General features: G+C 45.9%; 1 protein-coding gene across 1 annotated transcript in view; it reads left to right on the top strand.

Moving 5' to 3' along the window:
- Nucleotides 1–26,008, top strand: part of LOC147726124 (receptor-type tyrosine-protein phosphatase mu-like) — a 1,369,719-nt gene that overhangs the window by 345,634 nt on the left and 998,077 nt on the right. Inside the window, exons 3-5 of the mRNA XM_086960227.1 lie at nucleotides 6,246–6,434; nucleotides 8,606–8,794; nucleotides 10,966–11,154. Of these exons, the coding sequence (XP_086816353.1) occupies nucleotides 6,246–6,434; nucleotides 8,606–8,794; nucleotides 10,966–11,154 (567 nt within the window). The remainder of the gene's footprint in view (nucleotides 1–6,245; nucleotides 6,435–8,605; nucleotides 8,795–10,965; nucleotides 11,155–26,008) is intronic.

The raw sequence follows: 26,008 nt of genomic DNA, 5'->3' as shown, positions 1-26,008 counted from the left end.
AGCATCTTACTTCCGCCTTCAACTCTCACAAGCCAAAAACAGACCCAGAGAACTGTTCAACATTATTAGAAACCAAACCTTCCCTGCACCACCCAACCCAGTGGCCTCTATTAACAAGTGTGAAGAAATTGCCTGCTTTTTCGCCGAAGAAATTGCCAAAATCGACCGTACTTTCCTTAATGCCCAACCCCGCCCATCCGTCAACCTCCACACGATACTACACCTAATATCTAGCACTTAAAATCTCCCACAACACCTTCACCCATCCTCCCCTTTCATGCAACCCCTGAACCCACCTCTACTTCCACTCTGCTTAAAAACAACGCCTTTTGGCTTACTATCCGCTCTGTTTCTGAACGGGAAGTCTTTAACATCCTCTCACATCTCAAACCATCCGCACACACGAAAGACCCTCTCCCCTCCTCACTTGTCCAAGAGCTCAAACACATCATTGTCCCCTACTGGACCACTATCATTAACGCCTCCCTCTCAACAGGGAATGTCCCCCCCTCCCTTCAACTCGGACAAATCACCCCTATTCCTAAAAATCCTAAAGCTGATCCTAATGACCCCAACAACCTCCGCCCCCATCTCCACCCTTCCCCTCCTCTCCAAGGCTCTCGAAAAGTGAGCCCTTCTTCAACTGGACGAACACATTAACACATTCACCTTCTTGACCCCCTTCAATTGGGCTTCCGCAAAGGTTGTAGCACGGAAACTGCGCTGCTCAACATAGTCGATGACATTCACCTGGCCCTGAACAAGGGTGAGACTTACCTACTCATCCTTCTAGACCTTTCCGCTGCTTTTGACACGGTGTACCACCCGACCCTACTCAATACACTCAGGGATCACTTTGGCCTGAATGGCACTGTCCTTAACTGGTTCACCTCCTACTTCCAACACAGAACACAACAAGTTAAAATTCTTAACTCCCTATCTTGCCCAACTCCTGTCTCCCTTGGTGTACCGCAAGGATCCATCCTCTCCCCTGCTCTGTTCAACCTCTTTATGGAACCCCTCACCCTGGTACTCAAACAAGCCAAAATCAATTACCATCTGAACGCTGATGACACGCAATTGTACTATAAAGTTAAAACCCACTCTGACATCCTACACCTCAACTCCGCACTTACTAAGATCCAAACCTGGTTCCACAGCAACCATCTTAAACTCAAACCTAACAAAACTGAGATTATCCTCTTCTCGCCCAAGAACAACCCTCTCCCCATTCAAGACGCCCGCGGGCATATGTATGCGCTCTATAAATTGTATTAATAAATAAATAAATAAATAAATCATGGATAGCGGATCTTAATGCCCTTAATTGCCCTCTCTCCCTCGCAGAATCAGTCAAATCCCTTGGCATCACTATCAACTATAATCTTACTCTTAACTCCCGCATTAAAAACACAGCAAAAAGTGCACTTTTCGCACTCCGTCATCTCAAAAAAATCAAACCCTTTATTACGGCAGAAGACCTCAAAGTTATTACCCAATCACTAGTCCTTTCCAAAATTGACTACGGAAATGCCCTTCTCTCTGGTACCCCCAAAATCCATCTTGCCCCCATCAAATCTGTCCTTAACCTCGCAGCCAGACTCACCACCAACTGTAAGCGTTTCAAACACATCTCACCCACCCTCAAGGCCCTCAAATGGCTCCCCATTGAAGGTAGATCCTCCTTCAAAATTGCCTGTATCACACACAAAGCCCTCTATCGGAAGACTCCATCCTACCTATCAACTAAACTGAAAAAAGCTGGCAGCTCCTGAACCCTGAGAAGCTCCAATTCTCTCCTCCTCATACCCCCTCTCCTCAAAAAAAGCTCCTCGCAATCCCGCTCCTTCTCTGGCAATGCCCCAACCATCTGGAACAACCTCCCCAAAGACCTTCGCTGCAACCCCTCCTATTCCAACTTTAAAAGAAACCTCAAATTACACTTCCTCACTAAATATTTGGGAATGTAGCCCCCTGCTCTCCTCTCTGTATATTTGTTTCCTTCAGCGTGTTGCTGCCTTTCTGGGTCCGCCTTGCAGACTGTAAAATAGCTATATATTTTGACAATTTTGTTTCCTGTAATGTCTTTCTGCATAAATGATCTGTACTCCTCACACTTCAAATTCTCTAAATGATTCCTCTAACTTGTATATAACCTAATATGGAACTTGTGTTGCTACTTTACTGTGTATTTTCCTGTTATGTAAAGCGCTCTGATACCCTTGGGGGGAGCTAGCGCTATATAAAACCTTCAAAAATAAAAAAATAAAAATAAACATACATACGGTTGACCTAAAACGCCTAAAATGGTCAAATGCCACAATTGAAATACTTCAGTCAAAAATAAAAAAGAAGGTAACCGCAAGCAAAGCTGGGGCCCAGACTAAAATTCAAGCTTGGAAAAACTTCACGGCGGACTTAACCACATTGATGTTGTCTGGACAAAAGCAGAAAAACAATTATGTTCAAATAAAAGACTTGGGTAAAACAACAACGGCAGGGCTGCGAGCCTTGAAATGCAAACTCAAAAAATCTATAAGGAGGCTAAAAAGAACAGAACCTGACACAGCAGCTTGGGATAGGGTAAAGCATCTAAGGAAACGCTTTAAAAAAGTGCGCTGGGAAGATAAAAAAAGAGCAATGACAAATTCTGGGCCGAACTTCTTTGTAGCACTAAGAAATCCAATTCAAAACAGTTTTGGGTAATCATCAGTAGCGGTTGGCAGTAGGTGTTTCTGTAGGGCGGTGATGTGGGCAGGAGGAGGGGCTGGGTGGGGGGAACAAATGTATGGATTATGGAGTTTTACAGCTAAGTAAACATTTAAATAAATAAAACGAATTTCGTTGCGCACACTGCATCACCAAATGTGATGCAGTGCGCGCAACAAAATTAGTTTTATTTATTTAAATGTTTACTTACCTGTAAAACTCCGTGATCCATACATTATTTCCCCCCACCCTGCCCCTCCTCCTGCCCACGTCACCGCCCTACAGAAACACCTACTGCTGACCGCTACTGGTAATCATAAATAAATTGCACAGACCAGCGAACGTACTATCGTCAAACATACAAGAATCCGAATGGGTGGAATTTTTAACCACGAGGTTTATAGAAACATCTACTCAAGAAACATCCGTAGAAAACACCCAAGCTCCAGCTGAGGGAAAAGGCAAGCCCAAAGGGGTCACTGAAACAACCAGCCCAGAAGACGCCATAACTCCTCATAAGAAAAACCAATCCGACGTTGGGATAAATCTAACGGAGAAAAATGCTTCCACGATATCGGCGACAAGCTATTCGTCCCTCTCAAGTGAAGGAGTTAGATGCATAATCAAGAAAGGCAGAAATGACGGTACACCCGGCCCCAACGGAGTCCCTCAAGCAATCTTTAAAAACGACACTTCATTTTGGGGTAATCACCTTTTTAACCTATATCAAGAAATAGAATGCCTAAATAATATACCAGTTAATTGGCAAGGTTCGATTCTGACCCCCATATTTAAAGGAGGAGAAAGATCAAATCCAGCACACTGCAGGCTAATAGACCTGCTGGACGTAGAGGCCAAATACTATGCCACTCTGGTGCTAGAAGAGCTTAAGGCATGGTCTGATAATCTCAACCTTATCCCGGCCAACCAGACAGGCTTCAGGCAAGGTTTAGGGACGACAACAAATATTTTAGGTCTATCACTAATTGCAAACAAGTGTAAGCAGAGGAAACTACATCTTTACCTCTGCTTTATAGACCTAAAAGCAGCTTTTGATTGTATTGATTGTCACCTCCTGTGGAAAAAGCTGCGAGCATGGGACATTCCTGAAAGGCTATTAAAAGGCATATTGCTATTTTATTGGAACATGTGGTTAAGAATCAAGATAGGCGATGGGTCCAGACTATCAAGGTAGCTGACAACTACCAGATGCCTCAAACAAGGGTGTGTTCTGGCCCCTCACCTTTTTAATTTGTTTTTGCTTGACCTCTCTCAAAGGCTGGACTGTACTAACTCCCATCCAACAAAACTTGGTAAACTGAGACTTTCTTATCTTTCATACGCCGATGACGTGGTGTTAATGAGCCAAACAAAGATCGATCTCCAAAGAAGTCTGAACGAAATGTCAGCTTATATCTCAGAAAACAAACTTGAAATAAACATATCCAACACTAAAACAATAGTGATTGGGAGCCAACAGAGAAGTAAACAGACAATCTGGCTTAATGGTAACCAACTAGAGGAGGTAAAAAAATACAAGTACCTAGGACTCTATATTGATAACTCAAGAAATCTCACGGAGCAAAAAAGGTATATGACTCAGAGAACAAGTGCCCTCATATTTTCCTTCAGCTTACTGGCTAAAAAGTTGAAGGGCCCTTCATATAAACTCCTGCTCGCCGTAATGGAGGCAAAACTCCTGCCAACACTAACATATGCCAGTGCTGCCTTCCATGGCAAAGATGGAGAGGTTTTAAATCAATTAATACTTGCCATCTAATAAAAAGTATTGCAGACACAAAAGTCGGCCTCCCCAGCCCAGGTTCGCTTTGAATTCGGCCAAATAAATGAAGACATAGGCAGAATGTACGCAACAAGGAAAACTTGGTATTGCTTGAAAAAAAAATGTTGCTACATCAGAAATCAACTAAGCCCTTTGGTCTGAAGTAAACGAGGACAAAACCTCTCTTTTTAATCAATATCTATGCAAATCCCTTTCATCTACATGTACAACAGAATTATGGAATAAAAACCTGCCGTATCAATCTTTTACACAAGCTATAAATAAAGTTTCAAAAATTCATTAATCTCAATTGGACAAAAATATTTTTAGAACAAGGTCGCACGCTTGGATGGTGATAAACAACTATAAGTCCCTTGCACCGGCATCATATTGGAGCGAAACATTCTCAATTAATGTAAAAAAGCAACTTATGGCATTACGCTTTGGGACACTACCATCCTTGGCTGACCAGCCTGCTTGGGTGCATACAGGCCCTAAATCATGTCGGCTGTGCAACTTCCACAAAGAAGATTTTATCCACGTAATTTGCATATGCAAGAAACTGTATAAAGAATGAGTTGTCCTCCTAAAATCAAGCTTTAATGAAAGAGGCATCAGGTCCTGTAGAGCTGCAATAACGGCGTGCCTAAATCCTTCAGACCCACCATTGAATGGTAGACTGATTAAATTCCTCAAATCATTTATAAAGCTCTGTTAAAAGGGTCTGAAACTTGGGAAATGAGAAAAAAGGACAAACCCACTGCAGTGAACTTTTATCAATAATCCATTTTAGAAGCTTTATGAAGAGAAGAAATGAATGTATTGTTTAATTCTTACTTTTAACCTGTTTTTTTTATAACATTGGTCTTTCTCTCTTTCGCTACTCTCTTGTTTTAAATTGTTATGGTTTTAATTAACTAAACAATAAACATTTTACTTACTTTAAGACATGTGCCTACCAACTTTTGTCATTTTATATTTTTCAAAACAAAGTGTGAAAGTCCACAATACTCCAACTATCCATTGAGCACTCCCTTAAACTGAAAGGTTCAATGTCCAAGCACTATTGTATTTCCGGTCCTTATTTGACCATGTGGATGTTCAGACTGGGGGACACCTGATGCTAGAATGATATGGATTGGAAGAGAGACCCAGCCTGCAGCAGATCTGATAGACTGAAAGCTCACAGCCACTAGGCTATGGATCCAGTCACAAGCCTTGAAGCTTTTTGTGCCGCTCCCCCCTTTGTCACCCGGTTTGAGTAGGGTCTACGAGGCTTCAGAGATCAGAAGGTCTCAAATATACAAGGTGCACAATTCACTGTCCCTTCTCACCTGTGCACCAGCCTCAGTACTGCCACACGTACTTGAGTACTGAACAGTGACATTAGGAGATGACTGGAGCATCACCATTGTAAGGGGTCCCAAAGGGGATGTTAGGGTCACACATCCCTTGGTACCAACAATGGACTGGTGCTTGGTGTTCAACAACAAATGCAATAAAAACATTACAGATTGGTATAGTCGAGTGTGTTAGTCTAAGAAGTGTGCATGCTGTTTGTGAGGCTTGGTTTGCGAATTGTTTTGTGTTCTTTGTAAATGACACTGTACGAAAGTCCCTGCTGTCTGATATCCTGTTCTGTCCCCCCCATCTCTGCATATTTCATCTGTGAAATGCTCGTGATGAACCTTTTAGGTAAATGTGGTTGTGTAACGATCCTTAAGTAATATTATATTAACTCTTTTTTTTCCAGCAATGTGCGAGTATCCGAGCAGCAGAAGTCCAGCTCTCATCCTCAACCCACAAAAAGTGAGGTATACCCCAGGAGACAGTGTAGGAGTCACCTGCCCACCGGGGTATCAGCCTTCAGACTCTACAATGGTGTGCGAACAACAGCATCCGAGCACTGGGAGCGCTTGGAATGTGACACCCTACTGCATCTGTGAGTGTGACCTACCTTCACGCTGTCATGTAAAGTCTGCTTTAGGCCAGTAAAAATATTTTATTGTATATGGTTAATTAAAACCTTTATAAAATTTGCAAAGAGAATATAACATAAAATCATTAAAATGAAAAATGAATGAAAACCTGCATTTACTCTCTGTTTTAAAAGGGAAAACAGAAAGAAAAAAAAATTGACATATGCTGAAATCATCGTCTTTTGTAATCCTTAATCCTTTGATTTGATACCATTGTTCGCCATTTTTTCAGTTTGCATTATTAGGAGGCTCGCCTTCTGAAGAAATCTGCTGGCCCTACAGGCTGTCTGCAGCTGCTGGCTGTTCAGTGATAGCATAACTGCCGGCCGACATGTTCTGACTTGAAATGAGCGGAATATATGCAAGAGATAGTAACGTCTCAGGGTTTTGAGGGTTGGGCAAATGCACAGAAGATGAATCAAAGTTTCTTCTGCATGACCACAGAGTCTGCAGAGTGGTGTTGGCCATGTTTGCTTCCATGCAGGGGTCTGGTCTTTTGAGACGTAAGTTCCCAGCCGTACTCGTAGGAGCATCTGTTGTGTAGATGGTGTAATATGGTTAACTAAGTATGGTTGCGGAGCACACCTCTCATATGTTGCAAGTACCATCCAGCCGTGTTTTTTCTTTGCTAGTGCAGCTTTGTCAGTGATCCAGGATTTTAGTTTTGCCGCACCATTGGCTGCTTTTTTGAAGGTCGCAAAGGTGTGACCGATGTTCCAGGCCTCTTGCATATTAAGTTTTGACAGACCTTCTTCAAGTTTTGTTATCCATGCGTCTTTTCCTTTTGTTTGTTTATTTATTTCAGTCCAGCAGAGACCCATCAGCGTGTCCTCTTGAGCTGCTCTTAATTTCCAGCACATTTTTACTATTGCCGCTTGTCTGGCTTGGTGCTGATTTAATAGCCCAAATTCAAGGTGTACTTGCGCTTGTGAGGCGAACTTCGGAATTTGGAAGATGTGTTTGAACAGCACTGACTGTTGGAGATTCAGGAAGTTTGCGTCTTTGCCTCTGAATAGTTCTGAGCCGTACGTGATCGATGGCAAAAATTTTGCTGCGATCACCTTCAACAGATGTAAATTGGAAGGACAATTCAGTTTTGTTTTTAGTAGATTTAAAGCAAAGCGTAGTTTATTGGCCTGAGCTTTTCTGTGCAGTAGTTGATCTTTTAAAGTCCATCTTGCGTCGACCAGTACTCCCAGGTACTTGTAAGAGGGGCTTTGTTCTATCATATTTCCCTCAATGTGCCATTTGAATTTTTGCCGCCCTGGCCGTGATGCAAAGCAGACGATTTTTGTTTTTTTGTAATTAAGTTGCAGCCCGTGCGTATGGGTAAATTCATACAGCCTTGTGATGGAGCGTTGTAATCCCAAACGGGTCTGGCTGCACATTGCGATATCATCGGCGTACTGCATACTCCTTATTTTGTGCTGAGCTAGCTTGGGGGTGTCGCTTTCAATCTCCGCAATGCTATTGTCCAGATCAGCGGTGAAGATATTAAAGAGGGTAGGGGCCAAGACAAATCCCTGCTTGAGGCCATTTCGGGTGGGGATTTTTTCTGTTGTTCTGTCACCATTGCCTATTTTTATCTTGACCCAGGTCGATGTGTATAAGTCAATGATGGCCTGTAAAAGCTTCGATGGTATGCCCCAACTATCCATCTTTTCCCACAAGGTCTCCCTTGGGACTGTGTCAAACGCCGCTTTTAAGTCGACAAAGCAGGTATAGAGTTTTGTTGATTTGGCCTTTGCACAGTACTGAACAGTGACATTAGGAGATGACTTGAGCATCACCATTGTAAGGGGTACCAATGGGGATGTTAGGGTCACACATCCCTTGGTACCAACAATGGACTGGTGCTTGGTGTTCAACAACAAATGCAATAAAAACATTACAGATTGGTATAGTCGAGTGTGTTAGTCTAAGAAGTGTGCATGCTGTTTGTGAGGCTTGGTTTGCGAATTGTTTTGTGTTCTTTGTAAATGACACTGTACGAATGTCCCTGCTGTCTGATATCCTGTTCTGTCCCCCCTATCTCTGCATATTTCATCTGTGAAATGCTCGTGATGAACCTTTTAGGTAAATGTGGTTGTGTAACGATCCTTAAGTAATATTATATTAACTCTTTTTTTTCCAGCAATGTGCGAGTTTCCGAGCAGCGGAAGTCCAGCTCTCATCCTCAACCCACAAAAAAAGAGGTATACCCCAGGAGACAGTGTAGGAGTCACCTGCCCACCGGGGTATCAGCCTTCAGACTCTACAATGGTGTGCGAACAACAGCATCCGAGCACTGGGAGCGCTTGGAATGTGACACCCTACTGCATCTGTGAGTGTGACCTACCTTCACGCTGTCATGTAAAGTCTGCTTTAGGCCAGTAAAAATATTTTATTGTATATGGTTAATTAAAACCTTTATAAAATTTGCAAAGAGAATATAACATAAAATCATTAAAATGAAAAATGAATGAAAACCTGCATTTACTCTCTGTTTTAAAAGGGAAAACAGAAAGAAAAAAAAATTGACATATGCTGAAATCGGCGTCTTTTGTAATCCTTAATCCTTTGATTTGATACCATTGTTCGCCATTTTTTCAGTTTGCATTATTAGGAGGCTCGCCTTCTGAAGAAATCTGCTGGCCCTACAGGCTGTCTGCAGCTGCTGGCTGTTCAGTGATAGCATAACTGCCGGCCGACATGTTCTGACTTGAAATGAGCGGAATATATGCAAGAGATAGTAACGTCTCAGGGTTTTGAGGGTTGGGCAAATGCACAGAAGATGAATCAAAGTTTCTTCTGCATGACCACAGAGTCTGCAGAGTGGTGTTGGCCATGTTTGCTTCCATGCAGGGGTCTGGTCTTTTGAGACGTAAGTTCCCAGCCGTACTCGTAGGAGCATCTGTTGTGTAGATGGTGTAATATGGTTAACTAAGTATGGTTGCGGAGCACACCTCTCATATGTTGCAAGTACCATCCAGCCGTGTTTTTTCTTTGCTAGTGCAGCTTTGTCAGTGATCCAGGATTCTAGTTTTGCCGCACCATTGGCTGCTTTTTTGAAGGTCGCAAAGGTGTGACCGATTTTCCAGGCCTCTTGCATATTAAGTTTTGACAGACCTTCTTCAAGTTTTGTTATCCATGCGTCTTTTCCTTTTGTTTGTTTATTTATTTCAGTCCAGCAGAAACCCATCAGCGTGTCCTCTTGAGCTGCTCTTAATTTCCAGCACATTTTTTCTATTGCCGCTTGTCTGGCTTGGTGCTGATTTAATAGCCCAAATTCAAGGTGTACTTGCGCTTGTGAGGCGAACTTCGGAATTTGGAAGATGTGTTTGAACAGCACTGACTGTTGGAGATTCAGGAAGTTTGCGTCTTTGCCTCTGAATAGTTCTGAGCCGTACGTGATCGATGGCAAAAATTTTGCTGCGATCACCTTCAACAGATGTAAATTGGAAGGACAATTCAGTTTTGTTTTTAGTAGATTTAAAGCAAAGCGTAGTTTATTGGCCTGAGCTTTTCTGTGCAGTAGTTGATCTTTTAAAGTCCATCTTGCGTCGACCAGTACTCCCAGGTACTTGTAAGAGGGGCTTTGTTCTATCATATTTCCCTCAATGTGCCATTTGAATTTTTGCCGCCCTGGCCGTGATGCAAAGCAGACGATTTTTGTTTTTTTGTAATTAAGTTGCAGCCCGTGCGTATGGGTAAATTCATACAGCCTTGTGATGGAGCGTTGTAATCCCAAAGGGGTATGGCTGCACAGAACAATATCATCGGCGTACTGCATACTCCTTATTTTGTGCTGAGCTAGCTTGGGGGGGTCGCTTTCAATCTCCGCAATGCTATTGTCCAGATCCGCAGTGAAGATATTAAAGAGGGTAGGGGCCAAGACAAATCCCTGCTTGAGGCCATTTCGGGTGGGGATTTTTTCTGTTGTTCTGTCACCATTGCCTATTTTTATCTTGACCCAGGTCGATGTGTATAAGTCAATGATGGCCTGTAAAAGCTTCGATGGTATGCCCCAACTATCCATCTTTTTCCACAAGGTCTCCCTTGGGACTGTGTCAAACGCCGCTTTTAAGTCGACAAAGCAGGTATAGAGTTTTGTTGATTTGGCCTTTGCACAGTACTGAACAGTGACATTAGGAGATGACTTGAGCATCACCATTGTAAGGGGTACCAAAGGGGATGTTAGGGTCACACATCCCTTGGTACCAACAATGGACTGGTGCTTGGTGTTCAACAACAAATGCAATAAAAACATTACAGATTGGTATAGTCGAGTGTGTTAGTCTAAGAAGTGTGCATGCTGTTTGTGAGGCTTGGTTTGCGAATTGTTTTGTGTTCTTTGTAAATGACACTGTACGAATGTCCCTGCTGTCTGATATCCTGTTCTGTCCCCCCTATCTCTGCATATTTCATCTGTGAAATGCTCGTGATGAACCTTTTAGGTAAATGTGGTTGTGTAACGATCCTTAAGTAATATTATATTAACTCTTTATTTTCCAGCAATGTGCGAGTATCCGAGCAGCGGAAGTCCAGCTCTCATCCTCAACCCACAAAAAGTGAGTTATAACCCAGGAGACAGTGTCAGAGTCACCTGCCCACCGGGGTATCAGCCTTCAGACTCTACAATGGTGTGCGAACAACAGCATCCGAGCACTGGGAGCGCTTGGAATGTGACACCCTACTGCATCCGTGAGTGTGACCTACCTTCACGCTGTCATGTAAAGTCTGCTTTAGGCCGTTGCTTTGCCATTGTAGGGGAAATGAAACCGCCCCAGAGGCTGGAGTGTCAAATCCATTAGATCAGGAGATTTGTGTCCACCCAGCATCTCCACCAGAGTGGCTGCTCCCACCCTAAGGATATAAATTCACCAATGCACTTCACTGTTGGTGGAACTTGCATCACAAAGGTGAGCAATGGAAATGTACCCTCGAACTGGTGGCACTTTTAATTGTATTTATTTATTTATAGACGTTATTTGCATATACGGGCAGCGGGGAGCATTACAATGAGAATAACCAGAATTGACTTTTCTGAAGAGAGATTGAAATGGTGTTGTAAATACGGCAAACAGTAGTAAAACCAGCCTTGACTGTGGGCTCTGCAGAGGTGAGCCCGTAGGACCTCTCATAACTACAGCAGGGGAGGATGGACTCTTGTGTTTTCTGGGCCGCAGCCTGGAGCGTTGACTTGGGGGTTCGGCCTCTCATGATGCCAGCTTGAAGGAAACATTCTGGCCATAGAGGTGTCCCTGGGCAGGGGGATCTCTGCAGGCCTTCAGCTTTAAACAATGCTTCAATAATGACAAACTTTAAATTGCTAAAATGCATTTTCCTCTGTATTTTAGACTACAATGTTATTCCTCTCTGAGGAACTTTTTGATGAAAAGTGTGAGACAAATAATTAATTTAAAATGTGTTCAATCAGAGTTGGTGAACCACAATTACTCACCCCAATAGTCTGGGGGAGAGGGGATGGGGGGGCTTTGTTGAGAGCCAGGTCTTGAGGTCCATCCTGAATTGGGGCAGTGTAGGGCCTGCTGGAGGGGGAGGTTGTTCTAGGCCTTAGCTGCGATGTAGGAGAATCATTTTCCTCCCGTTCTGCTCTTGTAGATGCATGGAACGGTGGCCAGAGAGAGGCTGGCTGATCTGAGGTGTCTTTTGGGTGCGTGGAAGCTGACATTTTATGACAGTTTTACAGGGTGACATAGAGGTTCACCCAGATAATTGCTGGGATAATAATGTGACTCTGAAATATTATTAAATCGGGCTTATGGGATGTTAACCGGATAAGGCTGAGGACTAATATGCAGCAATGGTACATTTTCTATCCTGTTTAACGCAAAATATGGAAAACCAGTTGGAAAGATTGAAAGACGGCTCGAGGGGGTCAACAAACCTTTGGTAAATTAATGATAAGATGTTTATACGAGATCATTAGCATTGTTTCACAGGTGAACATGGTACAGTAGTAAAAGGATTTTTACAGGGGTGCAGTGCTTAATTTGAGCCGGAGTTTGCAAGTGCGACCCAACAGCGCTTATTTCTGGGAACAGGCACTAATTTGTCCTGACCAGACTTAGACTCAAAACAAGAGAGAGAAAAACACAAAAGGGGGAAAGAAAGAGGAAGAAAAGAGACAGAACAAAGAGTGAGAAAGGGAGAAAGCAGGGGCAAAAAAGAACCCACAGGAGTGAGTCTGACTGGCAGGGAGTGCCTAGTGGTGAACTAAAGTTTCATGAGGGGGGTCAAGACTATGCAGCTTTGGTTATCATCGCCATATCCTTCTTCAGCACAGGTGGCATCTTCTGAGCAAATGCTTGGCCCAAGTATGTATTATTTCTACAAATTAAGCACTGCAGGGTTGTTGCAGTTCTCCTGCAAGAAAGCATGGCTTTGGGAGTCTTGCTAAAGATTTTTCAGAAAATTAGGCAAATGATAAATTGAGATGATAAGAGGCAAGCTTTGAACGTAGCTTTACAGAGCAGCTTATATTTGTCTGTTTGATTTGTTCTCCTTCCAACAGCCCTTTGAGGCTCATTTGCACTTTTCCAATTCTCGCAAATTAAACAGGTAAACACTTTGATCTTACATGCATTTTCCATGTCTCTTGCCCATATTTTGCTTTGTTTTTTTCACGGTCATGTAGAACTAGACATTACTGCCAACCAACATAATGGTACCAATATTATCTAATTCAGAAGGATGAACGACTGATGGTAGTCAAAAATGTGGCTGCCAGTTACATCCAAATATCGTCTTCAGGCGCACCAACCCAATGAGCTATCTTATTATGTTACCGTTATTAGAAGAGATGATAAGAGAAAGACATTCGCAACGTCTGTTAAAGCACAGACATGAAGACCCAGCAACATGACAAAGACAGACTTAGACATAATGTAACCGTATAGACAGATACAATCAGAGACACAGACCCAAAGACATACAAAGGCCTCAAGATACAATGGGTCGCCAGGCGACAGCGTATGCGTGCTTCATGCAGGCTCGACCTAACTAGACTTTAGCTCTCAGCATTACAAATTTATGCCTTCTAAAGGTGTTATTCAACATGTCACATTTTGGGCATACAGAATTCCTTCACAGGCACACTGAAATCTTGACAGGTTTGGGTCCATGCTTGCCAGGCTCACCTACAGTTCAACAACTGTAGAATGCCCATACAAAGTACCAGCGTTAGTGGGGATGTAAGGGACTGCGGAACGATCTACTTGAACCACTGCCTGAACTTCCATCGGCCCACAAGACACCTCCGCTTCTCTTTCTCTAACCCTTACCCTGCATCCGATGTAGCATATGCCGAGGCCGCTCCTTCTCCCACATAGCAGCTACGACATGGAACTAGCTACTCTTTCATCTCCGGACCTCCCCATCTCTCCCAGTGTTCCTGAAAGTCCCTTAAAACCTGGCTTTTTGACTAATAAACTGGACCCTGCTAGCACCAGGATACCCTCACTGGTGACAAGAAGCGCTTTACAAAGCTATTGATTGATTGAGTGAGGGCGGCCATGCTACTGAAGAAACCAACAGCGGACCCCACCGACCTCAAGAACTTCCGCCCCATCTCGCTCCTCCCTTTTCCTGCGAAAGTCATCGAGAAGATCGGCAACAGACAGCTGACCACCTTCCTCGAGACGAACGGATCCCTCGACCCCTCGCAATCCGGTTTCAGAGCCAACCACAGCACCGAGACCGCACTGATCGCAGCCACCGATGACATCTGAGCCCTGCTGGACAACGGGGAAACAGCGGCACTCATCCTCTTGGACCTCTCCGCAGCGCTCGACACGGTCTGCCACCGCACCCTAGTCCAACGCCTCAGCAACATCGGCATCCAAGAGAAGGCGCTGGAGTGGATCATCTCGTTCCTCGCCGGAAGAACACAGAGAGTTCGCCTCCCCCCGTTTCGATCCGAGGCCACCGACGTCATCTGTGGCGTACCACAAGGATCATCACTCAGCCCCACCCTCTTCAACATCTACATGAAACCACTTGCAGCCATCGCACGTCAACACAACCTCAACATCATCTCCTACGCCGACGACACCCAGCTGATCCTCTCCCTCACCAGGGACCGCCAGAACCAGCCTACACGAAGGGATGAAGGACGTCGCCGAGTGGATGAAGAACAGCCGCCTGAAACTGAACTCGGACAAGACGGAAGTCCTCATCCTGGGACCATCGCCCTCTGCCTGGGACGATTCCTGGTGGCCTCCCGCCCTGGGCACCGCTCCCAAACCAACAGACAACGTGCGCAACCTGGGCTTCATTCTGGACTCTTCCCTCTCGATGACCAGACAAGTCAGCGCCGTCTCCTCATCGTGCTTCAACACCCTACGCATGCTCCGCAAGATCTTCCAATGGATCCCGACCGAAACCAGGAAGACGGTCACCCAGGCACTCATCACCAACCGACTGGACTACGGAAACTCCCTCTACGCCGGAACCACAGCCAAGCTACAGAGGAGACTCCAACGCATCCAGAACGCCTCCGCCCGACTCATCCTGAACATCCCCCGTCGCAGCCACATCTCCGGTCACCTGAGGGACCTGCACTGGCTCCCCATCAACAAGAGGATCACGTTCAGGCTCCTCACCCACGCACACAATGCTCTCCACGACCTGGGCCCCAAGTACCTCAACGACCGACTGACCTTCTACACGCCCACCCGCCAGCTACGATCTACCAGCCTCGCCCTCGCCGCCGTACCACGCATCCGAAGAGCCACCGCCGGAGGCAGATCCTTCTCCTACCTGGCGGCCAAGACATGGAACTCCCTCCCCACCCACCTTCGACTGACCCAGGACCATCTCGCCTTCAGGAGACAACTCAAGACCTGGCTGTTCGAGCAGTAGCAGACCCCCTCCCCCAAGCGCCTTGAGACCCTCCCGGGTGAGTAGCGCGCTATACAAGTGTTATGATTGATTGATTGATTGATGCATTAGCACTATTAAAGAAAACAACAAGAGCAACCCTTATGTCCATGCGAACAGGGGTATCAAGTGATCCTTGAAACATGTGTTCGCATGGAACTCATTCAAATTCAAATTATGAATATCAGATATTTCTGTGCAGACTAAATCCAAATATACCAATATTAATAAGAAATGTATCGAAAAAGGAATTACTAAGCAGTTTAACATGGTTGAGCCGAGAGTGTCTAGAGAGAGAATATAGTAGCAAAAGACCCCAGGCGTGTAAACAAACCAGAACAAAAGAAAGAATAAGACAAGGTGAGATTCAGCATCAGCAAAAATAGGTAGTTGGTTGATACAAATACGAGGCAGCAGTTTCAGTTAACCCCTTGTATGCTCATGACGGCTCCTGGTCGTCATGCGTCACAGTGGGCGTGTGCACACGACGTCCGGGAGCCGTCCGAATCCTGCCCGCAGTTTACTTTTCCCGCTCCGCGCGGGAAATAAACCAGCGTCCAAGGGGTTAAAAACATTCATGAATACATAAATTTAATCATTGTAACAGCAAACAACGGAAATATTGTCTGTCTCTGTAATCGTGTTGACAGTGTTTCGACCCTTTAAGGAAAAAAGGGTCTCATCAGGATTAAGTATGTCTGGGGTCTAGAGAAACAAAAGTCTAGGAATTAGGAACATGGGAATCTAATGCAAAGTAATAATATATAGCTGTGGACAAATAATAATACGTACTGGCTGGACTGTGAAACAAAATAAATTCAGTAGATTCTCTAGAAACATTCCTGGTAGGAGGAGATTTACCTTGAGGGCGGCAGTCCCTATAACGAGAAGGATCGTGTCACACCTGAAAGTAAAAATAGTAGAAGAAAAAAAAAAGTGAAATTAAAAGACAGAATATTTCGGGTGAAAAAGACAAACACAACATATAGACAAAACCTATGAAAGTCTAACACAGTGAAGCATTGTGTGACTCACTGATAGCTAAGAATGGGTTCTTACACAATGAATAAATCAACATCTTCTCAACTGGTCGAGGCAGAAGTCAGTGCACTGCTGCTATCTATACTACTATTATAAAGAGAGATCTGAAACCTTTGAGGCGGGTAATCTCAAGAAGTACAGCACCAATCACAACACCCAATACAGCATTGTAAAGGGGAGTTGCAGCAGATGGACATAGGCTATACAGCTGGCCACCATATACATTAGAAAGGTCAAAGAACCTTAGGGGTGAAGTAGACCCTTGTGGGCGTTAGCGTTATGCTGTCAGCAATGGGCGTGTTAAAGTAGCGATGGGCGTCTCGAACTACACTTCATATTACTCCTTTGTGGGTGTCACCATTGTCAGAGGGGCATGGCCCAAAACAATTGGGCGCGGATTTCGCTGTGCGCGCCCCATCGCGCTCCATTACTGATAACACTCAGTACTTGCCGACTTGCTGTGCTAACTGCCGACTTGCCGCGCTAACAAAAACAAAGCTTTACTCATTTGTGAGCCTCGGCGTTGTCAGAGGGGGCAGGCCTAAAAAAAGGGGCGCGGCTTTCACAAGCGCGGAATTCACTCGGCGCAACATTCACGCCTTTGTGCCTGTTACCGTTGTCAGAGGGGCCTGGGCCAAAACAAAAAACACAAAATGAATGGTCTTGGATTTCAATGTGCGCGCCCATTCACGCTCCATTACTGATAACACTCACAGTACTTGCGGCGATTTAAAAAACAAAACTTTACTCATTTGGGAGCCTCGGCGTTGTCAGAGGGGGCACGCCTAAAAAAAGGGGCGCGGCTTTCAGAAACGCGGAATTCACTCGGAGCCAACATAAATTAGTTTTACTATTACAAACATTGCACACATTACATTTCATCCCCGGACAACGTCGGGATGGGCTGCTAGTCTAGAATAAAGATGGAAGTAGCAGTCAGGCTCACATAAGCGTAAAAGTCATATTTGAGAGCTGGGAGTGACAGCAAAGAAAGAACATAGCCTGGGGACAATCTTACTTACATGACTCCTGAAGGTGGAGTGGAAAGAACCTACCCTCCTCTGCTCGCCTGGATGGAGACAGAGCAGAGGAAGCGGTCCGTTTTTAGAAGTGGTTGAAGAGAAAATGATTGCCGGTGTGCAATGTAATCTGTTGGGATCTGGTTCAGGTGCCGGCATCGGGACTCTGCATCAGGTGCCGATAATCCAGCCCACTGGTCGTGTTGTGATTTGCTCATGCATGCAGTAATTTAGGGAGAGGGCTGGAGCGGGTCCCGTCACGATAGATTCATGGTGGCCATCTTGAAAGGAGTGAAAGCTGGCTACCAGCCACAGAGCCAGTTGTGCAGTCGCATGTATTTAGGCAAGTGAAAAAAAAAAAAACTTTGCCAAGGAGGTGTCAAGAGTTGTTTGTGTGCTCTCGAGGTCAGGCTAGTGGGGGACATGGAGGCAATCGTATTGTAAACACTAAGCGGGTCAGCATGAACATATTCAGTACTGATCCCTTCTTTTTAAAAAAAAATATTTTTTATGATGATATTACAGTAAAATTTCTCACCAAACAATCACAGAGGAAGGATTATACAGAAATGTCTCTTAACGGTTATACAGGTTTCCACATTTGTCAGCCTCAATAAGTCGTTTATTCATTATTATTTTTAGAAGTCTCTAGTTCATCAAGGGAGAGGGGGAGAAGAGGTGGGGCACAAATATTTCCTCTGTATATATTCCATTTTCCCCATACTTTTATCCATTTTTTCGGGCATCCCCTGCATATATTCACAGCTTTTTCCCTGAACATGCACCGATCCATGTCTTTCTTCCATGCACTTATTGTTGTAACCTACTGTGCCCCAAATAATCTAGGGATATTCCTTTTTGCAACAATGTAGGTCTCGCGTTACCCATATTTTCTCCTTGCTACCTAAGTCTGTTGATTCCCAGATATTTAGCAGGCATCCTTTGACCACGAGGGCCAATCTCTGTCCCAGAGTTTCTTCCATACCGAGGACTACTTCTGTCCAATATCTGCTGATATAGGTGTACCCCCATAATATGTATAGGAATGTACCCTCGTGGCCACATTTTCGCCTATAGCTGGAGTCCGCCATGTAGCCCATTTTAACCAGTGCTGGCCCAGAGAAATAGATTCTATGCAGTATTTTTAACTGTACCAGTTTGAGTCTGGACAAGATTGCGACTTCCCTGGGTGAAGCCAGTGCCTCCAACCAGTCTTCATCGGCTAGTTCCACTAGATCCATCTCCCATCACTCGTCTGGTAGTCTATCTTCCAACGGTGAGGTCTCAGGGAGTGCCTCTCCCGCAGGGATATTTGTAAGGCGTGTCGCACCTGCAGATATCTAAATCTTTCCAAATTTGCCAGATCATTTTCTAGCTGCAGTTGAGAAAATGCTATTACTTACCCCCTTCCATAGGTACCCCACCTGAGACAGTCCTATAGTGTCCCAGTTGTTGAATCCCTTTGTCTCCCTTAAGTTAACCAACTGTTCTGAGTCCCACAGAGGGGTGGCCTGTGTGAGTTTCTTGGCCCACCTCACACTTTTGTGAGTGGTATGCCATATCTGAACCGAGTGAGATGTCGGCCCCGTTACCTTCAATTTTGCTGGTCTGAAATACAAGGCCCGGGCATAGGATCCCCCCGGTAAAAGCCATCCGTCCATTTGATACCCAGAATCATCATGAGACCGGTAGATATCTTGATTGCTGGCAGCCAACTGGGCAGCCCACTAATATATCTTGATGTCTTGGAGTTCAACTTCTCCATCATACCACCCTCTCACCAATTTTGAAAATGATATCCGGGGTGTTCCTCCCACCCAGAGCAGCTCCCTTTGCTCACTTTCAATGGCCACAAAATACGTCACGGGAACAGGATTGGGTGAGTTGTGCAAGACATATAAAAAGCGGAGCAGGGACATCATCTTAAATAGCACTGCTCTACCCAATAGCAACAGTGGGAGAGTCTTCCAGTGATCTACATCGCTTCTTAGTCTTTGCAGCGGTGGTAGGAGATTATGAACGTAGTATAGCTTGGGATCCTTGGTGATATAGATCCCAAGATATTTAAAGCCTTCTGTGGCCTTAGTCACTTTGCAATCTTTGGGGAGGGGTGGGGCCTTTTCATTAGCACAAATATCAGTGATTTGGTCCAGTTGCCAATGTATCCCGAGAATATGCCCGAAATGTGTAAATATGTTAAGGACCTTGTGAATCGAGGTCCCAGACGACACCAACTACAGCAGTATATCATCAGCGTGGAGGAAGATGCGATCCTCCCAATCTTCCAACCACCTCAAACACCTGACAATGGGCTCCCTATGGATCCAAGCTAGGAGGGTTTCCAGTGTAAGTGCAAAGAGCAGTGGGACAAGGTACAACTCTGTCTTGTCCCCCGTCCTAGGGCAAATATTTCAGTTTTTTTGTTATTTACGACTACTTGCGCCAGTTGATCAGAATATAGAAGCTCTATCCAACTAATGAAGTTGGGGCCAAATCCAAGCTTTTCTAGCACGGCAAAAAGGTATGGCCATTTATTTGTATTGAATGCCATGGTGGCGTCCAAACACACCACCACTGCATCTTCTTTTAGCGTATCTATTTGTCCCATTATCCTGTGAAGTCGGCAAAGGTTCAGTGATGAGTTTCTAGACGGCATGAAGCTCGATTAATTAGGATGGGCCAACAACTTTGCTAATATTTTGGCTTCTGGATCTTAATAATAAGAGAGGTCTGTGTGAGGAGCATTTGTTTTTGGGCGTGCCTTCTTTGGTGTGGCCAATCTTTGATCTTGGGGAGTTGACTCACTTCTATGCTTTCCACATACATGGCTGTAAGATAAGGGGCAATATCATCAGGTTTTAATTTGTATAGCTCTATAGGGAGGCCATTAGAACCCATCACCTTCGTGGATTGTAGACTCCTTATAGCTTGTGCCACTTCCTCCTTAGTGAGATCACTTTCCATCAGTGTCTTGTCCTCTTCCGATAATAACGGAAGTGTCATGTCTGATAATATGGCTGTTGATTCTCCCTTAAAAAGAGTAGTATGTGAGTCATATATTTGCCTATAGTAGTTAGTAAACGTGTTTGCTATTTCCTGGATGTCAGTGAGCAAGTCCCCTATTTCTGTTATTAGTTCCGTGACTAGGCGGTTTGCGTGGTCTCTTTTGTCAAGCCATGCCAACTATTTCCCTGCTCTGTGGCCTAGTTCATATATTCTCCCAAGTTCATTTCTACTTAGTGCTTTTGCTATCTCAATTGCCACCTTCTGTATTCTTCACTCTTCAATTTGAGCAAGTGTGCTTCGTCATGCTCCCCAGATCCTGGTAGCTGCCCTTCTATTTTTAGAATTTTATCTTCTAGCCTGACCAGCTCTGCGTTTTTCTCCTTCCTAGCACCAGCTAGCTGCCAAATCGCCTGTCCCCGAATAACCATCTTGAATGCTTCCCAGAGTGTCTGGGTGGACCCCATCGATCCCTCGTTGTCCTGAAAGTAAAGCTCTATTGCTTGTGTCATTTTCTCTTTCATAACAGGGATACAAAGTTGTAAGGGAATTATTGGTGCTTCCCACCTGACACTTTCCGATTCCCACCTGCGTCCAAATCGGAGAATGATCGGATATACCCCAAGCCAAGTGTCTAATTTCTTTAATGTGTCCTACTGCATCTGCTGGGGTGAGGATGTAGTCAATTCGTGAGAGGCTATTGTGAGCCCCAGAATAAAATGTGAACCGTGTCTCTAAGGGGTAAGGGACACGTCACGCGTTCACCAGCCCGATCACATCTAGGAAAGTGGGGAGGACCACCTGCGTGGACCATAAGTCTCGGGGATGGTTGGGGGGGTTTGGTCGAGACAACCCGACACAGCAGAATTAAGATCACCCCCATTAGCAGTCTTCCCTCTGGGAATGTAAGTATGGGATTTCCCAGATCCCAGAATGAGAGTGTCTGCAGTCTTGGGGGCACATATACAGATACCAAGGTAAGTGAGACACCATCCCACTTTCCCGACACTGCAGCATATCGTCCAAGATTGTCAATCCTGGTATGGTTAATCGCCATCAGAAAGGATCATCGGGTCATGAAACCCACACCCCTGGACTCCGAAGTGAAACTGGAATGTGCAACCAATCGGTAGCCCTACCTGGCCAGTGCCTTACAAGTGATTGTGACTAAGTGTGTCTCTTGAGCAGGACCACCTCAGGGGAATGCCGTTTGATAAATTGCAATACTATTTCTCTTTTAAGTTTGTCCCCCAGGCCGTCCCCCAGGCCGTTTATATTCCAGGACAGGAGTCTGAATCTTTTATCCCTTGACAAACCCATATTTATGCCTATTGAATCTGATTACCTCAGTGCTCGCTGCTTCAAAGGTTAGGATGAATCATATCCTCTGTGGAACTAGCCCATGTCTTGTGGGGGCGACCGAATGTCCTCCCCTTAAATATGTCCTTCTCATATCCCATGTTGTGAAGTGTAGCACTATCATCTAACTTTTAAAATACAACCATCGAAACCCAATACACCCCCCTCCTGCTTCCCTGCACTATGGGCTTGAAACAGCCTATGACCCCAACTGTGCAGAGTGTCAGTCACCCTAACACTAAACTAGGTAGAAATTGAGGTGGGGGAGGGTTGGATCATCTTCCCCAGTGCCTATTGCCTACTCATTTAGATACATCACCATTCCGTATATTGAAATCGAACAATGTTGAAGAAGTCACTTCGGTCTTCTCAATCCAGCAGTGATACAACAGCCAGGCATCCTCCGATTGTCCACTCTATTCCCCCGATCTTTCATCTCTGGCCAGTCTTGCTGACCTTCCACTTGGAGACATGTGTCTTACGGGAGGATGTTTTTTCCCTCGTCGTGCGTTGTGGTCTCTTGCTGGTCTCCTTCCTTCTAGCCATTCCTGTGCTGAGCCCTCATGGATACAGCCCACCACCTGCTTCGGGGGTGTGCCTCCCCACCAAGCCTGTGGGCGTTCCCCTCGGAGGGCTTCTGTGTTACACCAGTGATGGGTACTGAGGTACCGTATGTTATCACCTGCTTCTACTTTCGGCTGAGGCACCGACACATGGCTGTCTATTAATTTTATAGTTCAATTCCCTTATCTCGACACTAGGATTTCAGGGGTAGGGTTCAGTCCCTCAGTTTTGCCCCCGCACATTCTCTGCATGGTGTGCATAGTTATTAATGGTCAGCCTCCGGTGCCGGGGCTTCAGGGTATGTTCTTGGGACCAAGCGGTCCGGGGGTTAGTGTTGTCTGTACCTTGTGGCATTGTATCTGGGCCCCTTGTTGGAATTACTGTTTGTCTTTTCACTCCCAATGCCTGTCTATTCTGTATTTTGAATGCATGCCACCTTGCGGCGGGATATGATGCCTTCCGCTGCCCAATGGTTGTGGCTGCCGCCGCCCTCTACACAACCAATTCGCCTGCCACTTTTTCCAGCTTCGGGTAATCCACTACTTAGTAACCCTTATTTCAGCGTTTAACCACTGTAGGCCACGCTCACCTTCCTAGTAGTGCAGAGATGTGTTGAGGAACCATATTAGCCACCCTCCGCCGCTCCTTTTTACTTCTCAGACCCTATCGGGCTGCCGCCAGTCTCCAGCTATACTGCAAGGTTGGTGCCAAGCTAGTGCAACCACGACTTTCCGCGGTTCTCTTGGTATAGTAAGCCTTTTTGACCCACCGGCAAGTGGGTGTTATACTCGTTGGCGCTCCCAAGGATGCGCCATGTCCGAAACAGTATTTCACCGTGCCATGTCCACCTTCGGGCTGAACGCTGTCAGAGGCCCGGCGCGAGCATCAAATTGAGTCCGCGGCTTTCAAGGTTCGTTAGGCCGCGGCTCGGTCTTCCCTTTTGGTTCGTGTTTTGTCCTTTATGGCAGTCCAGATTCCACACCATTCTGGACTGCAGGTCAGTGGATATGTTTCCAGGTTGGTTCGGATAATTTTGATGGTTTATGGGCAGGCAACGGCTGGGGAATCACAGAGCCTCAGCGATGTGTGGCCATTTCAATTGGTGTTAAACCCACGCCTTAGTGCTGATCTCTTCTTGGTGGCCATCTTGGAATGTATAGTTGAGACTATAAAACCCATTGAAAAGTGAGGATATTGCTTGTGTGGATATAGACCCATTCAGCATTATTAGTGGGCATGCAAGATGGGGCAAGTCGGGTGTTAGTGCCCACAGAGAATTCCATGTCAAGTCAATAACTCAATGAAGAGAAGTGTGGCTCACTGGTTAGAGGAGGCATACCCTGGAGTAGAGGTCAGACCCGGGATAACGGTTCAATTCCCGACGCGGCAGGGTCTGAGCCCAAGTGTCCACGGACTCGATAATTCTCACTCCGGTGCCTACTCGAATCATGGGTTCACACTCTGCAACTCTGGGCAATAGCTTGCTTAATCTCCACTACGGCCCCCCGCGGCGGGATGCCTGGCTTTCACCTTGGGGATGCCCAATATGGGTTATCTCACAGGGAAAAAGCCAGAACGGGTTCCCAAGGCAAGCACCAAGATGCCCAAGGGTAAGTCAAGCGCTATATAAGAACACACATACATACATACAAGAGATTAGCCTCCTGAGTGAAAAGATGCCAGAGGAGGACATCTTCTAGTGTGTTCTTATAGTGCTGTTCCCTCTTGAAGAGATTTGGTGTGTTCCACATCTGGTTGGCCTCTAGAACGGTCCATGTCATATCATCAGGTGAATGTCTGAGGTCGCAGAAATAGTTGCACATTTTAGTAGTGTTACGTTCACACCGGATAGTGTTACGGTGTTCCATGATCCTTATCTTGACAGGCCTCATCGTCATCCCCACATAGTGGAGGTCGTAGGGACATGTAACTTGATATACACAGTTTCTTGTGTTGCAGTTGGTGTGACACTTCAGTCAATCAATCATAGTAGATGAAAGCCACTGTTTTCTTGCCACGCCTTCTGGCCGATTCTAGGATTGCCCCAAAAAAACCTATTTGGGCAAATTTCAAACCCCGAGTCTTTACCACGATACCTGGCGGCCAGGAGAGGCGGTGCGTGCCTCTAAGTACGGTTGTGGATGGATATTGGTGCGGATGGTTGGGCTTAGATCAGCTTGTGCCCTGGAGTTCTCCTAAAGTGCAGCCATCATGGCTGACTCCAGGTCACACCTGGTATACCTGGGTTTTAAACTTGAAGAAGGTGTTCTTGAGTGCCATGATGCCACATTCTATAATGAAATCGATGGGTGTCGCAGTGGTCCATGTTTCTGCTCTCAGGTAAGTTTCAATGACCTTGATGGTGGTGTCCTATGGGATTTTGGTGTACAATGTCTCCACATCTAGTTTCATCAATCAATCAGTACATTTGTAGAGCACACAACTCGCCTGTGAGGTTCTCAAGGCGCTTGGAGGGGGCTGGGGTGCAGCTACTGCTTAAATTGCCAGGTCTTGATGAGTCTCCTGAAGGCCAGCAGGTCCTGGGTCTGTCCTAGGCGGTTGGGGAGGGTGTTCAAGGTGTTTGTGGCGAGGTGGGAGAACAATCTGCCGAAGGTAGTCGTTCTACGGATGCGGGGGACGGTTGCGAGAACAAGGTCAGCAGAGCGAAGCTGGCGGTTCGGGGTGTAGAAAGTGAGTCGTTCATTGAGGTATGCTGGCCCGGTGTTGTGGAGAGATTTGTGAGCGTGGGTGAGGAGCTTGAAGGTGATCCTCTTGTTGATGGGGAGCCAGTGTAGGTCTTTCAGGTGGGCTGTGATGTGGCTGTGGCGGGGGATTTCGAGGATGAGGCATGCCGAGGCATTCTGTATGCATTGTAGTCGTTTCTGGAGTTTGGCTGATGTTCCTGCGTAGAGAGCGTTGCCGTTGTCCAGTCTGCTGCTGACGAGGGCCTAGGTGACTGTCCTTCTGGTACCATTGGGGATCCATCTGTAGATCTTGCGGAGCATGCAGAGGATGTAGTAGCAGGAGGAGGAGACGGCGTTCACTTGCTGGGTCATTGACAATGCGGAGTCAAGGATAACTCACAGGTTGCGTGCGTGGTTAGTGGGTGACGGTGCAGCTCCCAGTGCGGACGGCCACCATGAGTCGTCCCAGGCAGAGGGGGTGGAACCGATAATGAGGACCTCTGTCTTGTCCGAGTTCAGTTTCAGGCGGCTGATCGTCATCCATTAGGCGATGGCCTTCATTTCTTCGTTGAGGTTGGATTTGGCGGGTTGTGGGGGCCTTGGTGAGGAAGAGTATCAGCTGGGTGTCCTCGGTGTATGAGACAATGTTGAGGTTGTGCAATCTGGCGATGTTGGCGAGCAGTGCCATGTAGATGTTGAAGAGTGTCTGGCTGAGGGACGATTCTTGGGGTATGCCGCAGATGATTTTGGTGTCTTTAGAGTGGAACGGGGGAGACGGAAACTCTGGGTTCTGCCGGTGAGGAAGGAGGTGGTCCAGTCCAGTGCTTTGTCGCGGATCCCTGCCTTGTGGAGGCGTTGTGAAGGGTGTGGTGGCATACAGGGTCGAAGGCAGACGAGAGATCCAGGAGGATGAGGGCAACGGTTTCTCCGTTGTCCATCATGGTCCTGATGTCGTCGGTTGCGGCGATGAGGGCTGTTTCGGTG

The sequence above is a fragment of the Lissotriton vulgaris genome, chromosome 3_1 (genome assembly GCF_964263255.1).
Source record: "Lissotriton vulgaris chromosome 3_1, aLisVul1.2, whole genome shotgun sequence".
Classification (NCBI taxonomy): Eukaryota; Metazoa; Chordata; class Amphibia; order Caudata; family Salamandridae; genus Lissotriton; species Lissotriton vulgaris.
The sequence above is the reverse complement of the archived record's forward strand: the minus strand, read 5'-3'. Positions and strand labels throughout refer to the sequence as shown.